Source organism: Drosophila subobscura, chromosome E (genome assembly GCF_008121235.1).
Source record: "Drosophila subobscura isolate 14011-0131.10 chromosome E, UCBerk_Dsub_1.0, whole genome shotgun sequence".
NCBI lineage: Eukaryota > Metazoa > Arthropoda > Insecta > Diptera > Drosophilidae > Drosophila > Drosophila subobscura.
Window position 1 is genome coordinate 14,089,317 of NC_048531.1, and position 21,647 is coordinate 14,110,963.

Here is a 21,647-nt window from a genome sequence, read left to right on the forward strand (position 1 = left end):
TTGCTAAGTGCAGCAGCATGGCCACGGCAAGGCGGAGTGGAGTTGAAGTTTCGCAATCGTACCCCCCACCCCCCTCGCCGTGCCGCATATCATGCTTGTTCCTACTCTTTCTCTCTCTCTCTCTTTCAACCAACAGTCACCTCTATACGTACATATGCATATGTATGTGTCGCTGTCGCCGCCTGCGAGTTTTCACCATTAGCAGCACACGGCGACGACTGTACTTTGGTTCGAGATATTCACTTAATGTGTGTCTGTATGTACGTCAACTTGCGTGCCAGTATGTGTGTGTGTGCGTGTACTTGTACAAAAAATGCACAAGGAAACGGCGCAAAGAAAGCAGAAACACACACACACAGTCGAAGACAATGGCAGACTTTTGCCGGGCCGGCACACCACACACTTACTCCAAAAGCTGAGTCAGAGATCGGGACAGGCTGGGGCCCCATCAGCTGCCCGCGCCATGTGTTCGCTCACAGCTGCAATTTTACCGGCACCACTCCGAAAACTGGTTGCCCACGAAACAAAGAAAAGAGCAGAAAAGCAACGTAAGAGATCAAAAGAGAACCGATGATGAGCGATCGGCCTCCGCCAGGCCCCAGAGATCCGCAAAAAAAAGAACAGATAAAGAATAAATAAGCAAAGACGACACATGGCATGGGATTATTTTTTTTGTCTCAAATCAGCAGCTCCAGCATTTTAATTTACAATTAAAAAACAATCACAGTGATATTTGAATTTTCATTTTCTTCATCGTAGGTTTCGCATCTCTCGTAGGTGTCTCGTTACAACTGAAAGTGTCTTCCAACTGGGGCTCTCTGTACTGTATTCTTCTCATCGGTTCGTTGTCGATCTCCTCCAGTGTCTCTTTCTACCATCGCTGATGTGCTCCTCCTCTTCTGTCTTCTGTTCTTGTTTGCTGCCCCTCCGGCTTAGCTAGCTCCGCATGTACCCCGCTCGAGATCTTGCCGGGCGAGTTTCGTCTTGCTTGGGAATTGGTTTTGGTTTGGTTTGGTGATTCTCTTCTCTGGTGGTGGTGTGGATGGTTATGGGTGCTGATGTTTGTGGAGATGGTGGTGGTGGTATAGGTAGGTTGGTAGGCAGACTGTTTGGGTATACACTACATATATCTTCATCATCATGTGTATAATAATTCCTACGGCTCGCCGGCAGCAGCTGGATGGAGTAGTAACGCGGCCTCTTCGCTTGCTTCTTTGCTTTTGTTTTTTATACTTTTTATTTATTTTTTTCTTCTGGTGTGGAACTCCTAATAGGATCGCTTTATAGTATTTTTAAGGTATTTATATATTCTTATATAGTTTTCATTCCATTCGTTATAATGTAATTAGTAAATTCAAACACTTTTTCGCAGCATAATCATACATAATTATAATAAAGTGGTTGGTTGTTGGTTTTTTCTTGTTGTTTGGGGTTTAGTCTCATCTTACAAATTGGGTCGCATCGACGTCGTCGTCTTCTTCTTCTTCGGCTTCATCATCATCGTCTGCTTGGCTGCACAGCTGCCGTTGCTATCGTCGTCTCCGCCGTCTCTCACCCCGCGTCTCCTGTGCTCTCCTTCCTTCCTTTTCTCGATCGGATCCTCTTCTGCTTCAGCTCCTCGTTTTCGTTCATTTGTCTTCGGCTGGGTTCTTCTTCTACTTTCTCAAAAGTTTCTTCTTCATATTTTGGAACGTTGGCACCGCGCTGCAGGCTCAGCTTTTGGAATCAGAGATGCAAGATTGTTGTTGGTTGATTCTTGGATAGATGATGGTTAGATTGAGGTGCCTCCTATATCTGTAGGTGTGAGTGTATTTGTGTGTGATGGGAGTATGTGTAGTTGTGTTTTTGGGGTGGTGGTAGTGTTGGTTGGGGTTGATCTTGACTTGGGTGCTGCTGTCGCTTGTTGTTGTTGGCTGGCTTTGTGAATGTTGTAGCAAATTGATTTTTCATTTTTGTAATTTTTTTTCGTGTTTAATTTTTCTTCTTCTTCGATGATTTTCAAGTTGAAACGCGGTACTGGGTCTTCTCCTAGTTCCGTCCGCCCTTCTCATCGCACTCGCGTCTCAGATGTCCGCTCTTGCCGCAGCCATAGCAAGTCTTCGATGTCTCCGGGCAGTTCTTGGAGATGTGTCCAGTGCGGTTGCACTTGTAGCACGACACATTGGCCGGGCCGCGCTCGTTAACGGCTTCGGGGCAGTTGCGCACCCAGTGGCCAGTCTTGTTGCACCGGTAGCAGGTCGGGTTGTCGGCCTGGGTGCAGTCCTTGGAGATGTGGCCAATGCCGTTGCAGCGGTAGCAGCGCTCAGCCTCCTCAGGGCAGGCACGTGCAAAGTGCCCAAATTGATTGCATTTGTAGCACTTCTCGCGGTTGCGGCGCATACCGCCGCCATCACCGCCACGCATACCACCACCTGGTCCGCCGCCTCCTGGCCCACCGCCACCGAGACTGCAGTCCCGGGCAAAGTGGCCCGGCCGGTTACACTTGTAGCACGTGGCAGACATCGACATTGTACTGGATTGGAACTTGGTTATTTGTACAAGTTAAACACTTCTGGTCTTTGACACACACGTTGCCTGCTCGAGGACTACAAACTGCTTGCGTTAAATGCGAAAAACCACAGGGTCCGGGCCAATTTCCTCGCCGTATTTTCGACGCCAAAAATTAAAATGGCTACCACAGAACTAGTACAATGGCATCGACGGCAAGTATCGAGTACGAAAAAAACCAATCAGAGTTGCTTTGACACGCGAAAATTGCAACACTGAAACTCCACGCGGTTGGCTCTGAAAACACTGGTTCGAGATGCTCTCACTTCGGGATGAAATCGAAAACTGAACATATATTGAGCCCTGTGGTTGATACTGCCAGTTACGTTTCCGTCAAATGTAACTTGGATTTTTCAAATATACAATTTCAACAATGTTTTGACCTTTGGACTCTAAGATTTTCGACCAACTTTACTAATGACCCAGTTTAACCTTGCGAAGTGTTGCTTTCAGCCCAATGTGCACAATCCAAGCCATTGTGATGACAGTAGCGTATCGATTGTTGCATTAAGGGCACGCCAACCGGCTTGCATTAAAAACAGCGAGAAAAACAAACAATATTTGATAACAATTTAGTATATATACTTACAGCCCATTGCTAAGTAGCACCGTGCACTCATATTTGTATTAGTCGACCCACTAATATCGAGTACTTAAAGTGGTGCAGTATCGGCTGTGAAAATACTCGATACTTCTTTTGACAGTTGTCAAAATCGCAGCCGGCTCACGATACTCATACATCGGCTCGGCTGCTTGGGCAATCGATAGTTTTTTAGTGCAATGAAAATTAGTAGTTTGTTTTTGCAACAAACTTATATGTTAGTTATGCGTCTGTGTCCAAAATGTTGATTGTTTGGTTAGTGATTGCCTCCACCTTGAGCCGATGCATCCGAGCCACCACCACGATATCGATTCCCATCACCACGCAGGACATAATTGCGGGTGACGTGTTTTTTGAAATCATATCGCCGCAAGACCTGGAATACACCTACAGACTGCGGCCGGCCAAGGATTTTGGCATCACCTTCTCGGAGAAGCACGAAGGCGTCCCCCTGGTGCTGACTGATCCCCCAGACGCCTGCCAGAAGCTGCGCAATACACGTGATCTTCATGGAAGTATCGCTCTCATGGACAGGGGGTAAGCGGATGGCATTGATAAGATTTGATTACAGTTTTATCTAACAGAATTCCATGTGCGTGGCAATTGCAGGGAGTGCTCCTTCCTCGCCAAGACCCTGCAAGCGGAGATGGCCGGGGCTGTGGGCGCCATCATCACCGAGTACAATCCGAATTCACCGGAATTTGAGCACTACATCGAGATGATCCACGACAACACCAATCGAGATGCTTCAATACCCGCTGGCTTCCTGCTGGGGAAGAACGGCGTGATCATACGGTCCACGCTGCAGCGCTTGAAGCGGGTGCATGCTCTCATCAATATACCAGTAAACCTAACCTTCATCCCGCCATCGAAAATCAATCACCCGCCGTGGCTGGGATGGTGACTAGACCTGGACCTTGAATGACACTGGGAGCAACCCGGCAGAGGCACACACACACACACACAACACACAACACACCCGATCTAAAACCAAAGTGCATACTTAGTCAGTACTGAAGCAGCGATAGTAACTAAACAAAATGAGACTAAGCTTATAGTTTTACCATAAGTAGCTAAATCGTAACTGGAGGCAGAACCAAATCGTAAATTGTAAATAAATTGCCGTGCGGCAGGCAAGTCGGAAAGTTTTAAGCTAGACAAATACCATAAATCTTTATTAAATGTATGCATATGCACATATTTGTATGTATGTACTCTAAGTAGATTAGATCTTGCCCAGGGCCGTGAGATTCAGGCACATGCCAAGTGTGAGTATCACTAGAACGACAACGAGAATGGCAAAGCACAGGTAGTTCGGTTGGATGGGCATGCGGAAGAGCTTGGCGGACATGTCCAGCGACGAGGCAAAGAGCAGGGTCGAGTTGAGATCTTCCGCGGAGGTATTGTGGTATACAAATGGACGCACGCGGATCTGGTGGCCATTGGCCTGGGCGCTCTGGCAGACACGCGTCACCGAGGACGCCACAAAGAAGGGGAGCAGGCCGAGGAACAGCCACAGCATAACATTGGCGATGTTCAGCAGGACCAGCTGCAAGGCGCAGAAGTGGAAATCAAAGTCCTTGAACAGATAGACCATGCCGGCGAAGGCATACGACAGATTCATCACAATCAGGAAGCACACGGGCACGGACACGTGCTGGTTGAGACGATCCAGGAGCTTGCGGAACTCCAGCACCTCCCGCATCCAGTCCAGCGAATCGATGGAGTGCATCAGTAGTTTGTGCGACAGCGACTCCAAATGAACCTTTAGCAAGTAGCACTCTATGTAGTAGTTACTCAATACAACTATCTCCACCAGGTCCTGCAGCAGTATGGTGCACAGCAATCCGGTGCGCAGGCACAGCTCCCAGTCGCTCAGAGGCTCAGCTAGCCAGGCCACCTTGATGATCTGAGCCGGCTGCATGACCACCACAGCGCAAGCGTACGCAAACAGGAGCACCAGCAGGGTCAGGGCCAGCCCCAAAAACAGCCAGAGCATCCGACACAGTCTCTTGGGCTTGGCGGACATCAGGAACACCCGTTCGATTAGGTTTTGCAGCTGCTCGTGGTCAATCACTTTGCACACCAGCACAGCAGCCACAAAAGCCATCAGGTTGAAGGCACTCGGCACCACATAACCAAAGAGCAGCTCGCCGATGGTGTTTGGTGTGGCGATGCCGCCATCCGTGCTGTTGCTAATGGGTCGTATATCCCTGTAGCTGGTGAAGCCGCGATCGCCCCTGGAAGCAGCAAGATTAACGTGAGCATGCATTCGTATAACATTCAACTTACCTGTAGCCACATATGTAGCGCAGTACATAGCCCACCAGCAGGATAAAGAGCACCATCAGAGCCTGGACATAGCTGCAGCAGGCCCGCACATTGCTCATGTCCGTCGAGATGGGATTGAGGCCGACCAGCGTCAAGATCGTGACATAGGGACGCAGAAACTGTTTGCAGAATGAAAGACTTTCAAACGATCGATGGAGCGGTTGTTGGCCTCACCTTTCGCTTGCAATAGTCCAGCAGGGCGGAGGTCGGCTCGTGCTCCCCCGGCTGCTGCAGGTCATCGTTGGCATTCCCATTGAGGCGATTGATAAAACAGAAAGAGCTGTCCGCATTATTGCGATACATGACAGACGTGCACAAAGATAGTATCACATACAACAGTAGCAGAAACAATAACAGTAACAATAACAGTAACGGGAACAGGAGAGTAATGCACGAACACTCATCACGCGGGGAGGGTGTGGTGTGGGTGTTGGATGTTGGATAGAGAGAGCACAATGAAAAGAGATGATCGCCGGCCTGCGGTTAAGTCACTACTGAGAGCAGCGGCAACACTTACGAGCTCGTCGTGCAGCCAGGATGAAGCGACTGAGGTGGCGCGACTGCTCCAAAGCTCCTCCTCTGTTGTGGCTGCTGTTGCTGCTGCTGCTGCTGCTGTTGTGCTCGTCGGCGTCGTCATCAATTGCAACTGTAACGGTAAATTGAATAAATTGAAACTCGAGCCACAAACGGCACGGTACGGTACGCACGCACACACACACACACACACACACACACACAGGGAGAGAGACACAGACAGAGAGAGGGAGAGAGAAACAGTAATAATCACAAAGCGAGATGACAAAAAAACGAAGCTTTCCTGCCCCCAAGCTCTCTTCGAGCTTTGTGTGTTCTCGCCAGCGTTCTCCTCCCAGCCACCCACACCCCCCACATACTCGTACACCCCCTTATCAATCAGTTTTATCTCGGGGCCCAACGGCTCCAGCCTGCTCCAGTCTGCTGGGCACCTGTTACAGTTTAGATAGGAATCAGCCCTGTTATCGCCGTGCACTATCTACCGGGCACTATATTTGCATATACACGAATATGTTGCTGGATTCCATATCTCAAATATGTTCATACATATGAACCTATGTATGTACATATGTATGTACATAGGCTGCTTGTAAAACGATTCTATTATCGCGTGTCTAGAGTGAGTGTTTTCCTTTGTTACGCTTTCGCTGGATCGTGTTGGTGTTCGTTCGTTCGGTTCGTGATATCGCGCTTCTGCTTTCCAAGCTCTGCGAAGGGAGAAAGATGCTGATTATGCTTTTGTTTTTGTTTTCGCTTTCGTTTTCGTTTTGAATTATCTAAAGAGAGTGTGACGTAGTGACAAAAACTGCAGCAAGGGAGAGAGTGTCTGGTGGTTGATGGCTCTCAGCTTCTACTCTCCCTTGCGATTTTGTGATTAGGTCGTGTGGTAGTTTTGCTTTGATTGAGATGCGTAAAGCTGGAAGCTGTACGAATGAAGAGATTATGGTTTAACACTTTCAATGATGAGCGCATATATTGCTAAATAATAATCAACAGTTATTCATGGTAAGTGGCGTTTCAGTTTACTTCAATTATATAATTATGTACCGAAAATGTATCATTACCATACTAATACTATGAAAATTGTTGTACTATAAAAATTCCATTCAACTTATTTGCAAGCTGTTGGAACACACAATTATTCAATAAGTAGAAAGTGTTTGCTTATCAAATCGAATCATTAATGGCAACCAGAAATACTTAAAACGATTCCCGAACACCTGCGATCTGTATAAACATTTCAGTAAAAGCTTCAGTAGAAGAGCTCTGGCTCTCCTTGGTATTCGCTCTCCACTGTTCCCACTCCAGGGTGTTCCCACTTGAGTAACCCTTTGCTTACCTTTCTTCGGCTTACCACCACGTGGTTTCTCATCTCTTCCACCGGTCAGTGTCGTGTAAGTGAAACTTTTAGTCGCTATAACTTTCAGCTCTCTCTTCCCTATCCATTTGCTCCTCTCTCCATCCACATTTGCACCTCTCTGCCTCGTTGTAGGTAATAAAGTTTCGAAATTTACGTCGAAAGTAATTAAATAAAATTGAATGCAAGTCGCAAGTGGTGAAAAAAGTTTCTTTTTGTTGTCCCACTGACTTGAAATGTTGTCCAACGATTTCGCAATGAATCGAGAAAGAGAAAGAATGAGAGGGGAGAGTAGAGGGTATGTCCAGCTCATTCCAGTTTCAGTGGGAGCAGCAGTGCCATGACCTGGCCACAGTCTCGCCGCAGAGAGAAGCCGCAGGTTCAGTTCAGTTTCGATGCCCAATGCTGACGTTGACGATGATATGTTTGGGGGCTTCGAAGCGGCATGTCCAGATAGGAGTGTAGCGTATCTGTCGCCTCCTGCTGGTACCCACTGTGGTACTACATGTGCATGTCGGTATGCCCCTGTGGGGACACTCATGTAAATTAGCTGCGTTGTCAAATAATTCTGATTTGTGTTCCAGAGAGGGAGGGAGTGCAGTGCTGTTGTTGCTGCTGGGATGCTAATAAAAGCCGAACCGTTATCGTCCTGCTGCTCCCCTTCCCCTGACAACCTACCCCTCGTCAGTCAACATGACAGCCTTCTCCTGACCAGCAGTCCTCCCCGTACCGGACAGTGTCCACCTCCTCTCTGTCCGTTTCTCTTACTAAGCGAGTGTGCGGCCTTTTTTGTTCAAAAAATCAAATCAAATATTACGAGAAAATTTCGAATGCGGTCGAATGCATAGGAAATTTTGTGCCAGCCACAACCGCAAAAACGCAAATGTTGACTCCGCACTGGAGCAGAAGCTGGACAGCTGGAGGAGCAGAACACAAATCCCGAGATGGTCTCAGAGCACTCGTCATGGCGGAAAAGACGTGAACAATAAATGGGAAAGTTTAGTGATAGAGTGTAGATGGAATAATTGAGGATTTTGACATCAGGATTCGCACATTTGTTACCGCCAAATGCAATTCCTTTGCTGACAAAGATTTCGTTTTGTGGTGTGTGTGTGCAGCCCCGATGGCACCTGGCACCCCGTGCCGCAGTGTCAACAAGGAGATCAGAGATTGTGGGACGTGTCAAGTGTCCGAAATTCAATTAGACTTCATTAGCATTAGCAGCCGGTGGCAGTTAGTTCTTCCTCAGGTTGGGGCAACCACAGCTCCTCCTCCTCTCTCTCTCTCTCTCTGTGTGTGTGTGTGTGTGCGCGTGTACACACCGCTTGGAGATTAGCATAAATGAGATCATTAAAATGCGCTTACGTCTGTGTCGCCGGGTGACTGGGTGACCAGAGTGCACAGAGAGAGAGAGAGTTTCGGAGGTCCACCTGGTTGAGACACTGTGGGGAGTGGGGGCGGGGGTGCTGTGTCACGACTTCCTCCGTTCGCACGTAGCCAGCAAATGGCATTCGTCGTTTGCACTGCTGTCCCCACCGAAGGTGTCACGGCTGTTGGTTCGTGTCTCCGCTGGGCGGTCCAAGAATTTGCATAATTATTTCGACATCTTTTGCCCGTTGTATGCGAGAGACACCCCCCTTGCAGCTCCTCAGCTGTCACCAGAAATAGTTTTCGCTATGCTCTACAAATTGCTCATTACATTTAGTATGATGAGGCAGTCGGAATGGCAATACAAAGAGGGGTGGGGAGTTGGTAGACAGGCCACTGAATGCACACTTTTTGGCTCGAGAGTTTTTGTGCACTGTGCTACAAAGTTAAGACAATATATATCACATGGAATGGTTGTCTGAATACACTTCTAAATGGTGGGATCAATTTACTTACAAGGGGACATATAGCTCTATATCTACTCCTTTCTAGCGCTTGTCTCTCTGTGCATGGTGAATAAGTTACTTTTCATCTTGCAAGTAAATTCACCTTGGCTGGGTTGATCTTTGTAGGTGCGCCAGTAAGGGGCAGGGCGGGGTCTTTCGTTACATTTTCTCTACATTCTGGAATCTCCAATCTCCTCTGTAAATATTTCCCTGCCTTCACCTTTCTATCCTTTGTAGTGCAGTGCTCCCCTGCACTTATTATGCATTCATTTAACTTAATTGGACTGCCATATACGTGGGGCACCTGTTGCTCTGCTGCTCTCGCTTCCCACACTCCTAAGACACGCTCCTAATTCGCCATAGGAGGTAGCTCTTTTTACTGTTTTTTTGTTCTGTTGCCACTTTTGGAGCTGCTGCCGCCGCTGCTGTCCCATCAAAGCAGCTAATTTCTGACGATATCCACAGGCGGTGGGTCAGGCATTTGCAATGGCAGAAAGGGGGTGCAGAGGGAGTGCAGAGTGCACCCTGGGAGTGCACTAAAAGCCTGTCGGTGGCTTCAAATTGAATCAGTCGCCGTTGGGTCGACACACTTGTGTGTGTGTCTCTCATTGTCCGTTAGTGAGAGAGTTTCTCTCTGTCTGCTTGCCTGCCTGTCCGTACGTGTCTGCATCTGTGTCTGTGTGACTGTGTGTGTGTGTGTGTGTGTCTGTTTTGGTGCCCCCGGGGGGGCTCGAGTTTGGTGTCCATCCTGCAATTGTGGCGGTGCGGCGGGGCGACGTGAGGCACCTCTCATGAAATGTGACCGCAATTGCGGTTCGTTAGCTGCATTTCAGCTAGTCCGCATGCTCCCCCATCCATGTTGCAGCCGCCACTGAGGCAGCCTTGCCACCTGCACGTGCTGCCGCCAAAAAACAATCCCCAGCAGGAGGAGGGCAGGGGGGGGGCTATAGGTGAGGCCTTCTCCATGGGGGTAGCAATGCCAAAAGCGTTGTGCTTAAGTGGTCCCAGCGACCAAAAGCACTTTGACCATGCGGTGGGAATAGCCTGCCAACCAAGCCATCCCCTCCCCACCCCTCCCTAACATGATGCTTTAAAGCTTTGTGGAGCAAGGAGCCATGGAACCATGAAGGTGAATCCGCTAACTCCTGCCTGGGATTATTTATGATGAAAAATATCAAACGCTTCGAGGATTTGCCAGGCACTTAACGGCAATTAGCCCCGGGGCCACACACACCTGTGGATTCAGCAGCAGACAAATTCGAACCCCAAAAGACCCCACGACGAGCACTCCGTCCACCTGCATCCGCAATCACAGCCCCGACAGCGACGCTCGACGGGATTTGCGCATCATCAAATGACCAACTTGAGGTAATTACCAACAAAGACGAGGAGGAAACACACACACAGCAGCAGCAGCAGCAGCAGCAGCAGCAGCTCCTCCCTCCGCTTCCTTCATCGAGCAAAATTCTGGGCAGGCACGCACGGGAAAAAACTTCTGTCTGTGCCCCACCTCCAGGAGCCAGAGCACAGAAGCCAAAAGCCAAAATCCCATTCCATTTCGGTGTCTCCTTTCAGCGCTGGACAACGTGACAGGCATGCGGAATGAGCTGGAGCTGGAGCTGGAGGTGTAGTCGAAGGTGGAGCCAAAGTCCAGCCGTAGGAAGCTCAACAATTTAAACGGATCCTGTCCTGGATTTCAAGGATATGTCGCATTAGCAGTGCCCTGACCTACTCATGAGTACCAAATGAGTTGTTAGGAGAGCAGAGTGACAAGGGGATGTCACAGCCCACACCCCACACCCCACACCACACACACTGTGTGCCCCATGCCCCGAGTGTGCCCGAGTGTGTCCTTGGTGGCGGGGGTTCGTGACTTTTGTTGCCAAACTAAATATTGTTAGGCAAAGTAAACGAAGTTGTAGACATTGTAGAGCCAATGGAGAGCTGAAAGGTTGGGCAGGGACGCCGCCAGAAGGGGCCCGGCAGCTGTATCTTAATCTGAAACCTAATCTTAGAGCAGCTTCTTCGTTTTGTTTCTGGTGAATAACGCTTCAATCAAGCCATCGCTCTCTCTCTCTCTTCTCTTCTCTTTCTTCAATCAATTTCTTGGTTCTCTTTCTTCTCAACAAAACAAAGTCCCGTTTTGTAGTCCCTCTTGTCAGGCGCTAGGCCTCTGCCTGCTGCCAACGCTGTGCCTCCTGTGCCGCCTTGGATCTTATATGCCAGGACCTATGCTCCCTGGCTATTACCGTTAACCGAAACCCAATGCCGTTGCGGCCATTCAAGTCGACATCCTACGATTCCAACGGCACCCCCCAGCTCCTTTTTCTTGCCTGCTGCTGCTGCTTCTATTAGAGATTTCCTTCTTCATTTTCCTGTTTCCGTGTTGCCTCTGCCTCTATGTGTGTTCATTTTTCCACCATTATGAAACCCAAAGCCACGACATGGAGGATGTTGCAGTCGCGGCACAAGGACGCACCTTAAACAGACTGCAGCACACACACACACAGACACACACACTCCCAGCTGTATTCCTATGCGACCGACCCACATCCTGAATGGAAGGAGAGGCAGGAGCAGGCCCTAGCTCATTGTTGACGCAACTTGCTCATTAATTTTTTACGCTTAATGTGTTCTCATAATGATTTTTAAATTGCGTCTCAGATTTCACAGATTTTCGCGGCCACCTCTGTGGATTTTACCTCAGTCGCTACCCAGAACCCCTCCCTACCCACTGACGTCAGAGCCAGCCAGCCACCAGCCAGCCCGTGGAGGTGAAGGCAGCTCATTAGCAGCCGGCCGTGTCCCGAAAACATTCATAAATGCATTCATTTATGCCTCCTGCTTTTCATTCATTTGCACGCGAGTATCAATGATTCACTGATTTTCCCCCACAATTCATTCATTCACTCAATTGATATTTTCGCAAACAGCGCAAACAACGGCAACTGCCAGAGGATAAACAATATAAATTTATTGAACGCACCGCGATGTACTGCAAATGTGCGCACAACAACAGGAGGCAAGAGCTAACACTGCACATCGAAGCGTTTAATGCCCTAACTTTGCTGCTTTGCATAGGGAACTTTAATCTAAGTTGAGTCTCTCGAGTTACTCTTTTCGGTCTCTTGCTGTTCGGTTGAGTCATAGAGAAAGAGAGAGAGAGAGAGAGAGAGGGAGGCAGTTCCCACTTCTCTGATGTTTCATTTTGTGTGTGGCAAAACATATGCTAAATATGATTATACCCTCTGCATGTGCATGTGCATCAGTTCTCAAGGTGAATTTACTGACGTCTTCACCGCAGTGGAATCTCTTTCTATATCTCCATCCCTTTCTAGCGCTTATCTGTTATAGCCGAGAGAGCGTGGTGAATAAGTAACTGGTCCTCACCGCAGCGCGCAAAGTCACCTTCTTAGCAAATTCACTTTGCTGCCTGCCTGCTGTTTTGGTTGCATGTGTTTATACTTTTGCTATTGCTCTCCCCTGACTCCCGCTGCTCCAACTACTGCCCCCGTTCTGGCCACACAAAAACTCCTTTTGCTGCCACGCCATGCTGTGCACTTGCAGAGAATAGGCCGCCCACCAGCGGCCCAGAGAACGTTTTGTCCGGCTGACAAATTTAATTACTGCTTGGCAGCGGGGCCTCTCTTTCGACACTGATATGGGCCCAGGACCCACAGAGAGGCAGACAGGCGGACAGGCGGACAGATGGACAGACAGGCGGAAGGACACATGGGCTAAAGAGAAGGACAGGCAGCTCTTGTGGGCCAGGCACCGAACTGAAGTCACTTCATTTGATGCGTCAATCAGCACAATCAAAAACTGCAGCCATGAAAATCAATTAAAAACGCGTTGACATACTGGCCCAGGCACAGGCGCAGGCACGGGAGGAGGCCCCGGGCAGCCAGGGCGAGGCTTTGGCTCCCCAGGATGTTGTGTCTGTGTCCTGGCTGCTGCCTCCGCCTAGGGCTCGTCGCATCCGTTGGCTGTCTGTCAACAACGTTGAACGTTTTGCAATTGACGCCGCCAGGATTAACATTTATATTTCAGTCAGAGGACTAACAGGAGGGATCCATGGATCCATGGATCCATGATGGAGCAATGGCCAGGGTGTGACAGCAGGCGAACCCTACTCTGCCGCTGCTATTTTTGCTTGTTTCATGCTCTTTGCAATTCATTTGATATGCAAATGCTCTTTTGTAGCGGATACAAGTAACACATACGACTGAGTGGTGGCAGGGGGCCGGGGCCATGGGGCACGTGGACTCTGGCAAAACAAATCAAAGGCCGAGCAAACGACCGGAGATGATGCCGCACAATTCTCTACCCTTGCAGGTTGCTCCTTCTCCTTCTGCTCCACTCTTCCTTCTATTTTTTTGGCAAGTGGTTCCGATCCGATCGGTATCGGTATCGGTTACATGGGTGACATCAGCGGGGCTCGTTGCATAGTTAATTGCTGGCACGCTGAGTTGCACAAACACCAAGAGCGGTAGCACGGGGTACGTGTCTACGCCCACTTAATAAATGAAATGTCATTGAGGCATGCGGCAATCAGCGCCGTGCCGCACAAAAACCAACTGAAAACTATACTTACTGACTGACCGGTGGATTGGATAACCGAATGACTGACGGGATGACTGACGGGATGACTGACTGACTGACTGACTGACTGACAGAGTGACTGACTGGCTGGCTGACAGCGTCCAAGCAGGGGGCTTTTGCTTTATCTGCCTCTTCAGGGTGCCACACAGCAAACAATGGCAGTGAAAGGCAGCGCCAGCGTGTGGGTGTGGGGCACTAAGAGTCACACGCACTTGGCCACTTGTCACAGAAACCCCCTCGAGCAGCCCAACCAAAAGTTGTGGCAGCCAACAGCAACGCAGACTGCTGGAATACCCTGGAAGCGGAAAGGATCGAAAACATATCTAAGCTATTTTTGAGCCACTTTGAGCAGCGTTTATTTCTAGATTGTTTTTGTGTCTGCTGCAGGAATATCTCCCCACCCGTATCCCCACTGCTACCCTCACACTTCACGCAGAGACAGTAGACTTCAGAGAGAGAGGGACAGAGAGAGAGAGAGAGATCCCTAAAAAAAGAAAAGAGGAGCAGAATGGCAGCGAAGCGTTGTCCGGTCCAGCAATTGCAACATTGCAACTCAACTCTGGGCTGGTGCTGGTGCTGCTGCTGCCACACTGCTACTGCCACACTGGTTCTCGTACTGGTTGGTATGTACTGCTCTTGCAACTGCCACTGGTGCTGTGTCAGCTGCAACTGATGACATTGTCAGACATCAAGGCGGCTCCCAGCTATGAAAGGACTAACAAGCCGGACAGTTACTCAGCGTCAGACAGCGTTGGGTGGGATTCCCCTTCTGCCTGATGCCATTGCGGGGGTTTGGGCTGGGGCATGTGTCATATGGGGATGGGGCATCCTCGTGCAAATTAAAACTTGGGCCACACACTTGACACGTGCTTAGTTTGTGCTGCTGCTCTCGCTGCCCCCATGCCCCTCACACTGTATCTCCTTCTTTTTTTTTGGCTTTGCATGTTTGCGGCTTCTGCGGCTCTGCCCCTGCCCCCTGGCTCTTGCTCTGTTTGGGTTCCGGCTCCGGTAAGGCAACTGCAGGCAGGCTCCGAGAAGCGTTGGGTCTGCTCTGGGCAGCATATACCTTTTTTTTTGTGGCTTTGCACGGTCTTTGCTCGCTCTTTTTTCACTGGGTTTTGCTAGTTTAATTTATGAGATCGTGCCACCTACCAGCCCACCTCCCACTTGCGTGCGGATGCATAAACTTGTTGCACCCACACACACACAAACACACACCGCAGCAGGTGAAGGGGCAACTTTGCTGCTGCTGCCGCTGCTGTTGATGATGATGATGCGGCGGCTGACGAGAAGGGGAGGCGGCTGTGGCTGTTCTGGCTGTGGGTCGGATTGGGGTATGCAACTGAATGTGGCAGCTTAAAAGGTTTCGGTTTCAGCAGTCGAGTGGCTGCCATTAACTGTAATTAATTTCATTGGTGTACTTTTGTATAACTCGATTAAAACATAAAGAACTTCAAATTGGAACTTCAAACACACAAAAAAATACAAAAATGCAAATTAAAATAGCCAAAAAATAAACTGAATGAAAATTAGTTATAAAATTAAGAAATAATAATACGGGTTGGCTTTTGTGTGTCTCGGTTCTTCAAGCAGAACTTCCACTGCCTCATTCCTTCTTGACTAAAATTAAAGCTACAAGAAATTTAATATCAAAATGTAAAATATAAGTATGTAAATTGTACAAATTAAATGCTAAAAATGGCAGCATTTTCTTTCGGTTCGACACATCATTTAAATGATTTCCAATGGGTTTAAATTAAATTAATTTCCTTTCCATTTATTGAAGAGTTCTTCTTCAAAGTGCAGAAAATATTGTGGCCTTAATTCAATTTACTTTTCAGCCATGCATTTTGTTTGCAAATGTTGCACTCCGCTTTGGGGCATATCTGCAACTGTTGCACAAAATGCTGCCACTGCAACAAAAATTGTTTGTTGTTTGTTGTTTTATTTTGCTTGTAGAAGAAGATCTTTTTCTGTAGGCATCTCGATTTTGGGCAGCAGTTTATTCAACACTAAAGTTGGGAGTGTTAATGGGAGCGAAGGGCGGAGTAAAAATCGCTCAAAAAGGAAAGTTTCTCCAAAATAAATCAATACAAATGTTTGGGAGTTCCGTTTTTGAAAATTCAATCAGAAGAAGGACATATGAAAGTGTCTTTAAAGGACTGATCAATCTTCAAGGGTATCTAATGCTTCGTTACTCGCACCTGGCTGTTTTCCCACATATTTTTTCCACGCACAGACATATGTTTGCTTGCTAAAAATTGAATCAAATAGTAATTTATGGTCTGGGAACAGTTTTTGCCAACTCCAGCAAAATGTACCAACATTTACTCCTATTTTGTTGCTATTTTTTGTTGCTCCTGTTTGAGGCATATTTTTTGCATGGCTGTGCATAATTTTGGGCATAATTTTTGGCAGAAACCAACTAACAGGGAAGCTGCTGCTGGCAGGGCCACAGTCAGTGGCTGCAGGGGTGTCTGTGTTTTTGTGCCGCAATCTAAACACTCCACCCAAACAGCCACTTGTTTTTGTTACGCCCTCTCGCTCTCCGGCGCCCACTCTCTGATTGCGGCACATGCAAGGTGTATTTTTATGGGGTGGGTGCACTTACATTTGCATGCATGCATGCTAGAACTGACGAAACGGATGGCCGTAGGAGAGGGATCACCCGCTTGCCGATAGCAGCAGCAGGGAGGATGGCTTGCACCTATCCCCCGCATGAGCGTTGTGTGTTGGCGACGCGACGCCAGCAAAAATCCGCGATGCGGAAAAAACTAGCAAACGGCAGCAAGAAATTGCTCAATTTTTATGAATAGCAATAGTCACACAAAATGGAGGCCCACTACACAGGAGTACGCAGTCACAGCCCCTTAACAGTGGGACCACCCGCGACCTCTGGCTCATCCATTTTTCACGCAAAAGCGTGGATGGGGGACATGATGGGTGCTTGACAGTTTGACGCTCCCGTTCATCATGCCGTGATGAACGTTGACTATAAAAAAACCCTTTTTTTAGCACTTTTGTTTGTTTTTAGATTCTGTGTTTCATATGACAGACATTTCACTTGACTTATGGAGCCAGATGAGATGTCGGAGATTAGCATTTAACGCGGGTTCCCACTTTAAAATAGCATTAATAATATGTTAACAACAGGCTCAAAAAAAAAGATACATATTGTACATAAATACATTCATATGTCACTAATGCAATTAATATCCAGCAGCGGAAATGTTGCCGATCGGGCAAGGGTTCTGTTCTGCCTCATAATTGAGCTCCGCCCCACTGCCCATTTGGACCAACTTAATTATTGGGCCGCGCTTAATACAATTTAACTGGAAAATTGAGTCACAAATTGCGCAAATGCCAAAGAGAATTCACACACACGCACACACGCGCACACATACATAAACGCAGTGCAGCATCAAGAAAAAGTTGCGGGGGCACACGGGCCCACGTGGCCTTTGCATTTACGGCATCAACTTTCCTTGTAATTGAGTTGGCCCTGCAGTCCACCAACTTCTCAACATCAATATATGTATTTATGTACAGTACATGGAAATATTTGTGGAGTTGTGAACATCAAAACTGGATAAAAGGGCACAGCTTAACTCTTCTATTCGAGTTATGCTTCATATGTGACTGTAAAACTGTTGGTCGCATAACTGGCCGTTTGTTATTGTGTCTCTAACGAGAGCTTTTGTTTGTCTTTTTCTGATATCGTAGTCTCCCTTCTCCATAGTCCCTCTCTATATTTTGCCGTTTCCATTTCCAATTACAATTTGGCCGCCGCCGCTGCCAGTGGAACAGTAATTAAATTAATTGAATTCATTTTGCCGGCAAAAACTCTGCCCGTGTCCACTGTCTGTGTGCATGTGTATGCTTGTGTGAGTGCCTGTGCGTGTATAACAGCAAATTAACGGAGTCTTTCCATTCTCTTCTACCTCTGCCTGCCTGCGTTTCGTTGCATTCGTATTGAGAGTGCGGGAGGAGAGTGCATTTTCGGTTACGGTTTTTGAGGTTTCAACGGTTTCGCTTCTCCTCCTCTTCTACTCGCTCTCTTTTTATTTTGGCTGTTCTTTTGCTGTCCAGGGCTGCCAACTGTCTTGCAATTCAGAGAACAAATGCATGGAAAGTCTTTCAATAAGCGAACTGCAGCTCCAGCTCCAGCTCTGTCTCTGTCTCTTCATTTATGTTTTCGTCATCATTCTAATTTGATTTTCCCTGCCCCAATCAATTACGAGCACGAGTTGCTGTTGCTGAATTAATGTTTCAATTGATTCGTAATTACGTCCCGCCAGCCCTGGTCCTGCTCCCACACCTCACTCCCGCACCGACTTTTGTCCAGCCTTTGCCTCCAAAATGGAAAATAATTGCAATCAATGGCGGCGGCTGGCCAGACGTCGACGACGATGGCGATGGCGATGGCGACGCGTTTGTAAAATGCCTTTGTGGCATTTCAAATTAGCGCATCGCTTCCACTGCATCCATGGCCAGGAGCCCTTGCGGTGATTCAAACTCAAAACAAGTCCAAAACAAAAATGCCATGGCAGAGTGTGCCGACTATCAGATACCCACTGATGGTGGAGTACACAAGAGCAAGGGACAGAGGACAGGTGGAAACTGGCACACCAAATGCCAGCGAGAAAGCTCGCTCTTGTGTAAATCATGCAGGGCATACTCTAACCTGGCACTTCATCATACCGGGTATAAATATACTATGTGCCTAATGGTTGAAACAAATCTGCAGTTGAAGCGGCAGTTACCTCATCGACATTTAGGAGGCCCGCAATTATGCACATAGTGTGACTGACACACACATATACATATATAAACGAACACGTACATACACACATGCGAGTATTCAGCTAGAAAACGTTTCTGGCCTGCATAAACAAAGGCAACCATCCATCGGTGGACCGCTGCAGCTAGCACGCTTTTGATCCCCATTTTGTTGCAGTTTTCGGGGTTGAATTTTAATTATCATATAACCGCAGAGCAGACCAGGTTGGTGGCAGGGCAGGGCAGGGCTGGCTGGCTGGCTGGCTGGCAATGAGCGATGGATGGGGCAATGTCAACTTGATTATAAATTCAATGGAGTAACAGTGGGGGCCCGGCCCAGCATTGTTCTAAGCGCTCAATGTTAGGCACAAAAGGATGACAGGATGTCGCGTTGACGGCTTCAACTGGTTGCATTTCATCTGGAATCACATTTCAATGTGAGAGCATTCAACGGAAGGGCTGTCAATTATGCGAGAAAGGCCGAATCCGATGGAGGCGTGTCAATGGAATCCATCCATCCAGACCTGCACGTAGAATTGATTACCTTTCGCACTGACGGATGGAGAGACTGCGTTTCCTTTCCGCTCCACAATAGACATGAAATTGCAATTTGAAACACGAGAAAGTGCTCAAGCGATTGCCTTACATTCACAGATTTGTTGGTTATTTTTAGTTGGGATTAAATCTGCTGCACACTAATTGATATCCAATTCAATTTATTTTTGTTTGCATTCGATCAAATTATTTATTTTAAGCAATTTAAAGCACTGACTTTCAATTGTTTGTAATATTATTACAGTCATATTATTCTGCATTGTTCTACCTTTAACTGAGTTTCCATACAACGAATCTTGGCCGGAATATCTCTCTGGCAAACTGCATTTTGGCCTCAACTCAATTATATTCCCACACTCCCACTTCCATTCTCTTTTATTAATCCTCTTTATTTCTCTTTCTTTTGCTGTCTCTGTCACTCGCTCTCCTTCGGATTGGACTAATGAGCTTTGGGTACCTTTTTGGCTTTGGTAGCTGTTCAGTGCTGGGCTGTGGGGCTCTTTGCCTTTTGCTTTGACATGTGCTCGAGTCCCTAACGTGTCCTTTGTAAGCTGAATTTGCATTTAGCCCGGGACCTCAGCCTCAGTTGGAATGTGCAATGAGAATGACTTTTCCCTCTCTCTCTTTATCCCACTCCCTGGGGTTGTGGCAGTGGCAAGTGGAATGAGAGCAATGTGGCAGCTATAACCAACTGCTTGGCATGTGAACACTGTAGCCCCCCTTTCCCTTCCCATTCCCCAGCCCACTGCTACTGCAATTTATGAAGTTCAACTGTAATGCGCTTTTAACCTGCAGCCTGCTGCAGGAGCCGCAGGAGCAGTTGCAGCATCAGGCGTGTTGTGGCATTGTGGAGCTGCGGCTGCGACTCGGCGGCCGCTTCTTATTATGCGAGGCACGTGGCCGAAAACTAAACACACAACTACCACGAATCACCAGACGGTTGCTGCACTGCAAGAAATAACGGTACCAGCTAAGCAGGTAAACAGGGGAATTGTTTTGCTTTTCGCTTTGTGGTTGCGTTCTCCCCTGTGCTTTAGTTGTACTTCCCACTCCACGCTGGCGTTTGCTCTCTCTCCCAGCAGCTGGCGCTCTCTCTTGTTCTCTTGTTCTCTTGCTCTCTTTTCTTGCAGTGTGGACAGCGGGTATAAATATCGTTACTTCTCTCTCACACAAACACCCACAAATAAGTCTGGGCAAACATAAAATGTAACATGCGAGCCGCATGCTGCCGTGCACAATAAATACGCCGTACGAGGGGGTCTGAAGGGTGGCTCTGGAGGTGGGCTACTGTCAAATGGGCATGGTCAAATAGTTTTACTAAAAACTACTGCAAACTGTGCTGCGGAAGCAGTACAGAGCGCAGAGCGGAGATCATGTTTCTTGGCACGCACATACTCGCAGATGCACATTAATAACAAACATGGCTTATGGCCATGAAAAGAGTGTGGCTGATGGATGCCGGTATCAGCAGAGGGGTATACGGTAGCAGGATGTACATATCTGTGGGTGAGTGAGGTCAAACTTTTGACCAGACCATAAAGCCACTGCAGTCAGCCACTGCCCTGCCCTGCCCGCTCTCTCTCGTTCCCTCCCTCCCCCCAGAACTCATTGGCGCAATTAAAACCAAACAACAAAATTTGAGAACTAAGAGAGAGCTCCCACTCCATCCTACTCCCACTGTCTGTCTCCTCCTCTATCTCCTTTGACTCTTGAAAGCGAGCACAAATATTTTGACATGGCAAATATTTATCAACTCTTGTGCTCTCTTGGCCTTTCGTTTCGCTCTTTGCCGATAACCAAAGTGATATGGTCAAGCGGAAGAGTGGCACAGAGTGGGTGTGTGGCGTAGGTGTCACATTGTGGTGTGTGTGTGTGTGTTTACCCAGTGTTGTGCAAGAAATTCAAAGTCAAAGTTGTTTGTTTAATCGCCTAGTGGTGCCAAAAGTGGAACGAACGGCAAAAACGGATAAAACAAAGAGGAATTTGGGTGCTCAGCCGTGGTGGAAAAGGGTGTGCAGAACGATGTCAAGGTGCGGGCGGAACACTGCGAACTCTGAACTTTAAAAATGGAATCAAACTGGTGCAAAATAATGAATATTATAAACATTTAATGTAGAGATTATTGGTATATACATATCTAGTTTTTAGGTGCTTCTGCATGTACTTCTCTGTTTATATCTAAATCTTCATCGAGTAGATGTCTCCATCTCCATCCAAAGATGTCTCTTCATCATCTAATGTGTACATCTCCATCTTTTGTTGCTTCTCCTTTCCTCTCCCTCCATCCGCCCGTACTCTTCAGTCTCATTTGATAGCCTTCATTTATAGCATATTCTCTCACTTCCTGTTGGCTCGCCTGCTGCCTGCTGCCTGCCGCCTGCTGCCTGCATCATCTACCAATTTGTCCACTGGTGTTGTTGCCACTTTAAGCCGAGTGCAAAGTGCATCAGGATGCGGGTGTCAGAGG

At 47.8% G+C, this 21,647-nt stretch overlaps 3 protein-coding genes and 1 long non-coding RNA gene across 4 annotated transcripts in view; 2 read left to right on the top strand and 2 right to left on the bottom strand.

Moving 5' to 3' along the window:
* Window positions 1–828: 828 nt before the first annotated feature.
* LOC117891299 (CCHC-type zinc finger protein CG3800) lies at window positions 829–2,703 on the bottom strand. Its single transcript, XM_034796706.1, has one exon. It carries the CDS (start codon window positions 2,506–2,508, stop codon window positions 2,029–2,031), a length of 480 nt encoding a protein of 159 aa, XP_034652597.1. The 5' UTR covers window positions 2,509–2,703; the 3' UTR covers window positions 829–2,028.
* A 594-nt stretch (window positions 2,704–3,297) lies between these two features.
* On the top strand, window positions 3,298–4,288 carry LOC117891298 (PRADC1-like protein). Its single transcript, XM_034796705.1, has 2 exons — window positions 3,298–3,685; window positions 3,758–4,288. Exons 1-2 carry the CDS (start codon window positions 3,390–3,392, stop codon window positions 4,050–4,052), a joined length of 591 nt encoding a protein of 196 aa, XP_034652596.1. The 5' UTR covers window positions 3,298–3,389; the 3' UTR covers window positions 4,053–4,288.
* Window positions 4,289–4,294: 6 nt separating this feature from the next.
* Window positions 4,295–6,139, bottom strand: LOC117891294. Its single transcript, XM_034796699.1, has 4 exons — window positions 5,997–6,139; window positions 5,654–5,707; window positions 5,441–5,598; window positions 4,295–5,388 (listed from the first exon to the last, which is right to left on the bottom strand). The coding sequence occupies exons 1-4, from the start codon at window positions 6,114–6,116 to the stop codon at window positions 4,374–4,376; spliced, it is 1,347 nt and encodes a 448-aa protein (XP_034652590.1). The 5' UTR covers window positions 6,117–6,139; the 3' UTR covers window positions 4,295–4,373.
* A 254-nt stretch (window positions 6,140–6,393) lies between these two features.
* Window positions 6,394–21,647, top strand: part of LOC117891301 — a 37,066-nt gene continuing 21,812 nt past the window's right edge. The window contains exon 1 of the long non-coding RNA XR_004648619.1: window positions 6,394–7,018. This is a non-coding gene — a long non-coding RNA (uncharacterized LOC117891301). The remainder of the gene's footprint in view (window positions 7,019–21,647) is intronic.

Bases quoted from the DNA above. Each gene is read 5' to 3' on its own strand.
- LOC117891299 (XM_034796706.1), bottom strand. From the start codon at position 2,508: ATGTCGATGTCTGCCACGTGCTACAAGTGTAACCGGCCGGGCCACTTT.
- LOC117891298 (XM_034796705.1), top strand. From the start codon at position 3,390: ATGTTGATTGTTTGGTTAGTGATTGCCTCCACCTTGAGCCGATGCATC. The intron at 3,686-3,757 runs GTAAGCGGATGG...TGGCAATTGCAG, and splicing joins ATCGCTCTCATGGACAGGGG to GGAGTGCTCCTTCCTCGCCA.
- LOC117891294 (XM_034796699.1), bottom strand. From the start codon at position 6,116: ATGACGACGCCGACGAGCACAACAGCAGCAGCAGCAGCAGCAACAGCA. The intron at 5,599-5,653 runs GTGAGGCCAACA...TTCTGCAAACAG, and splicing joins TGGACTATTGCAAGCGAAAG to TTTCTGCGTCCCTATGTCAC. The intron at 5,389-5,440 runs GTAAGTTGAATG...TGCTGCTTCCAG, and splicing joins CGCTACATATGTGGCTACAG to GGGCGATCGCGGCTTCACCA.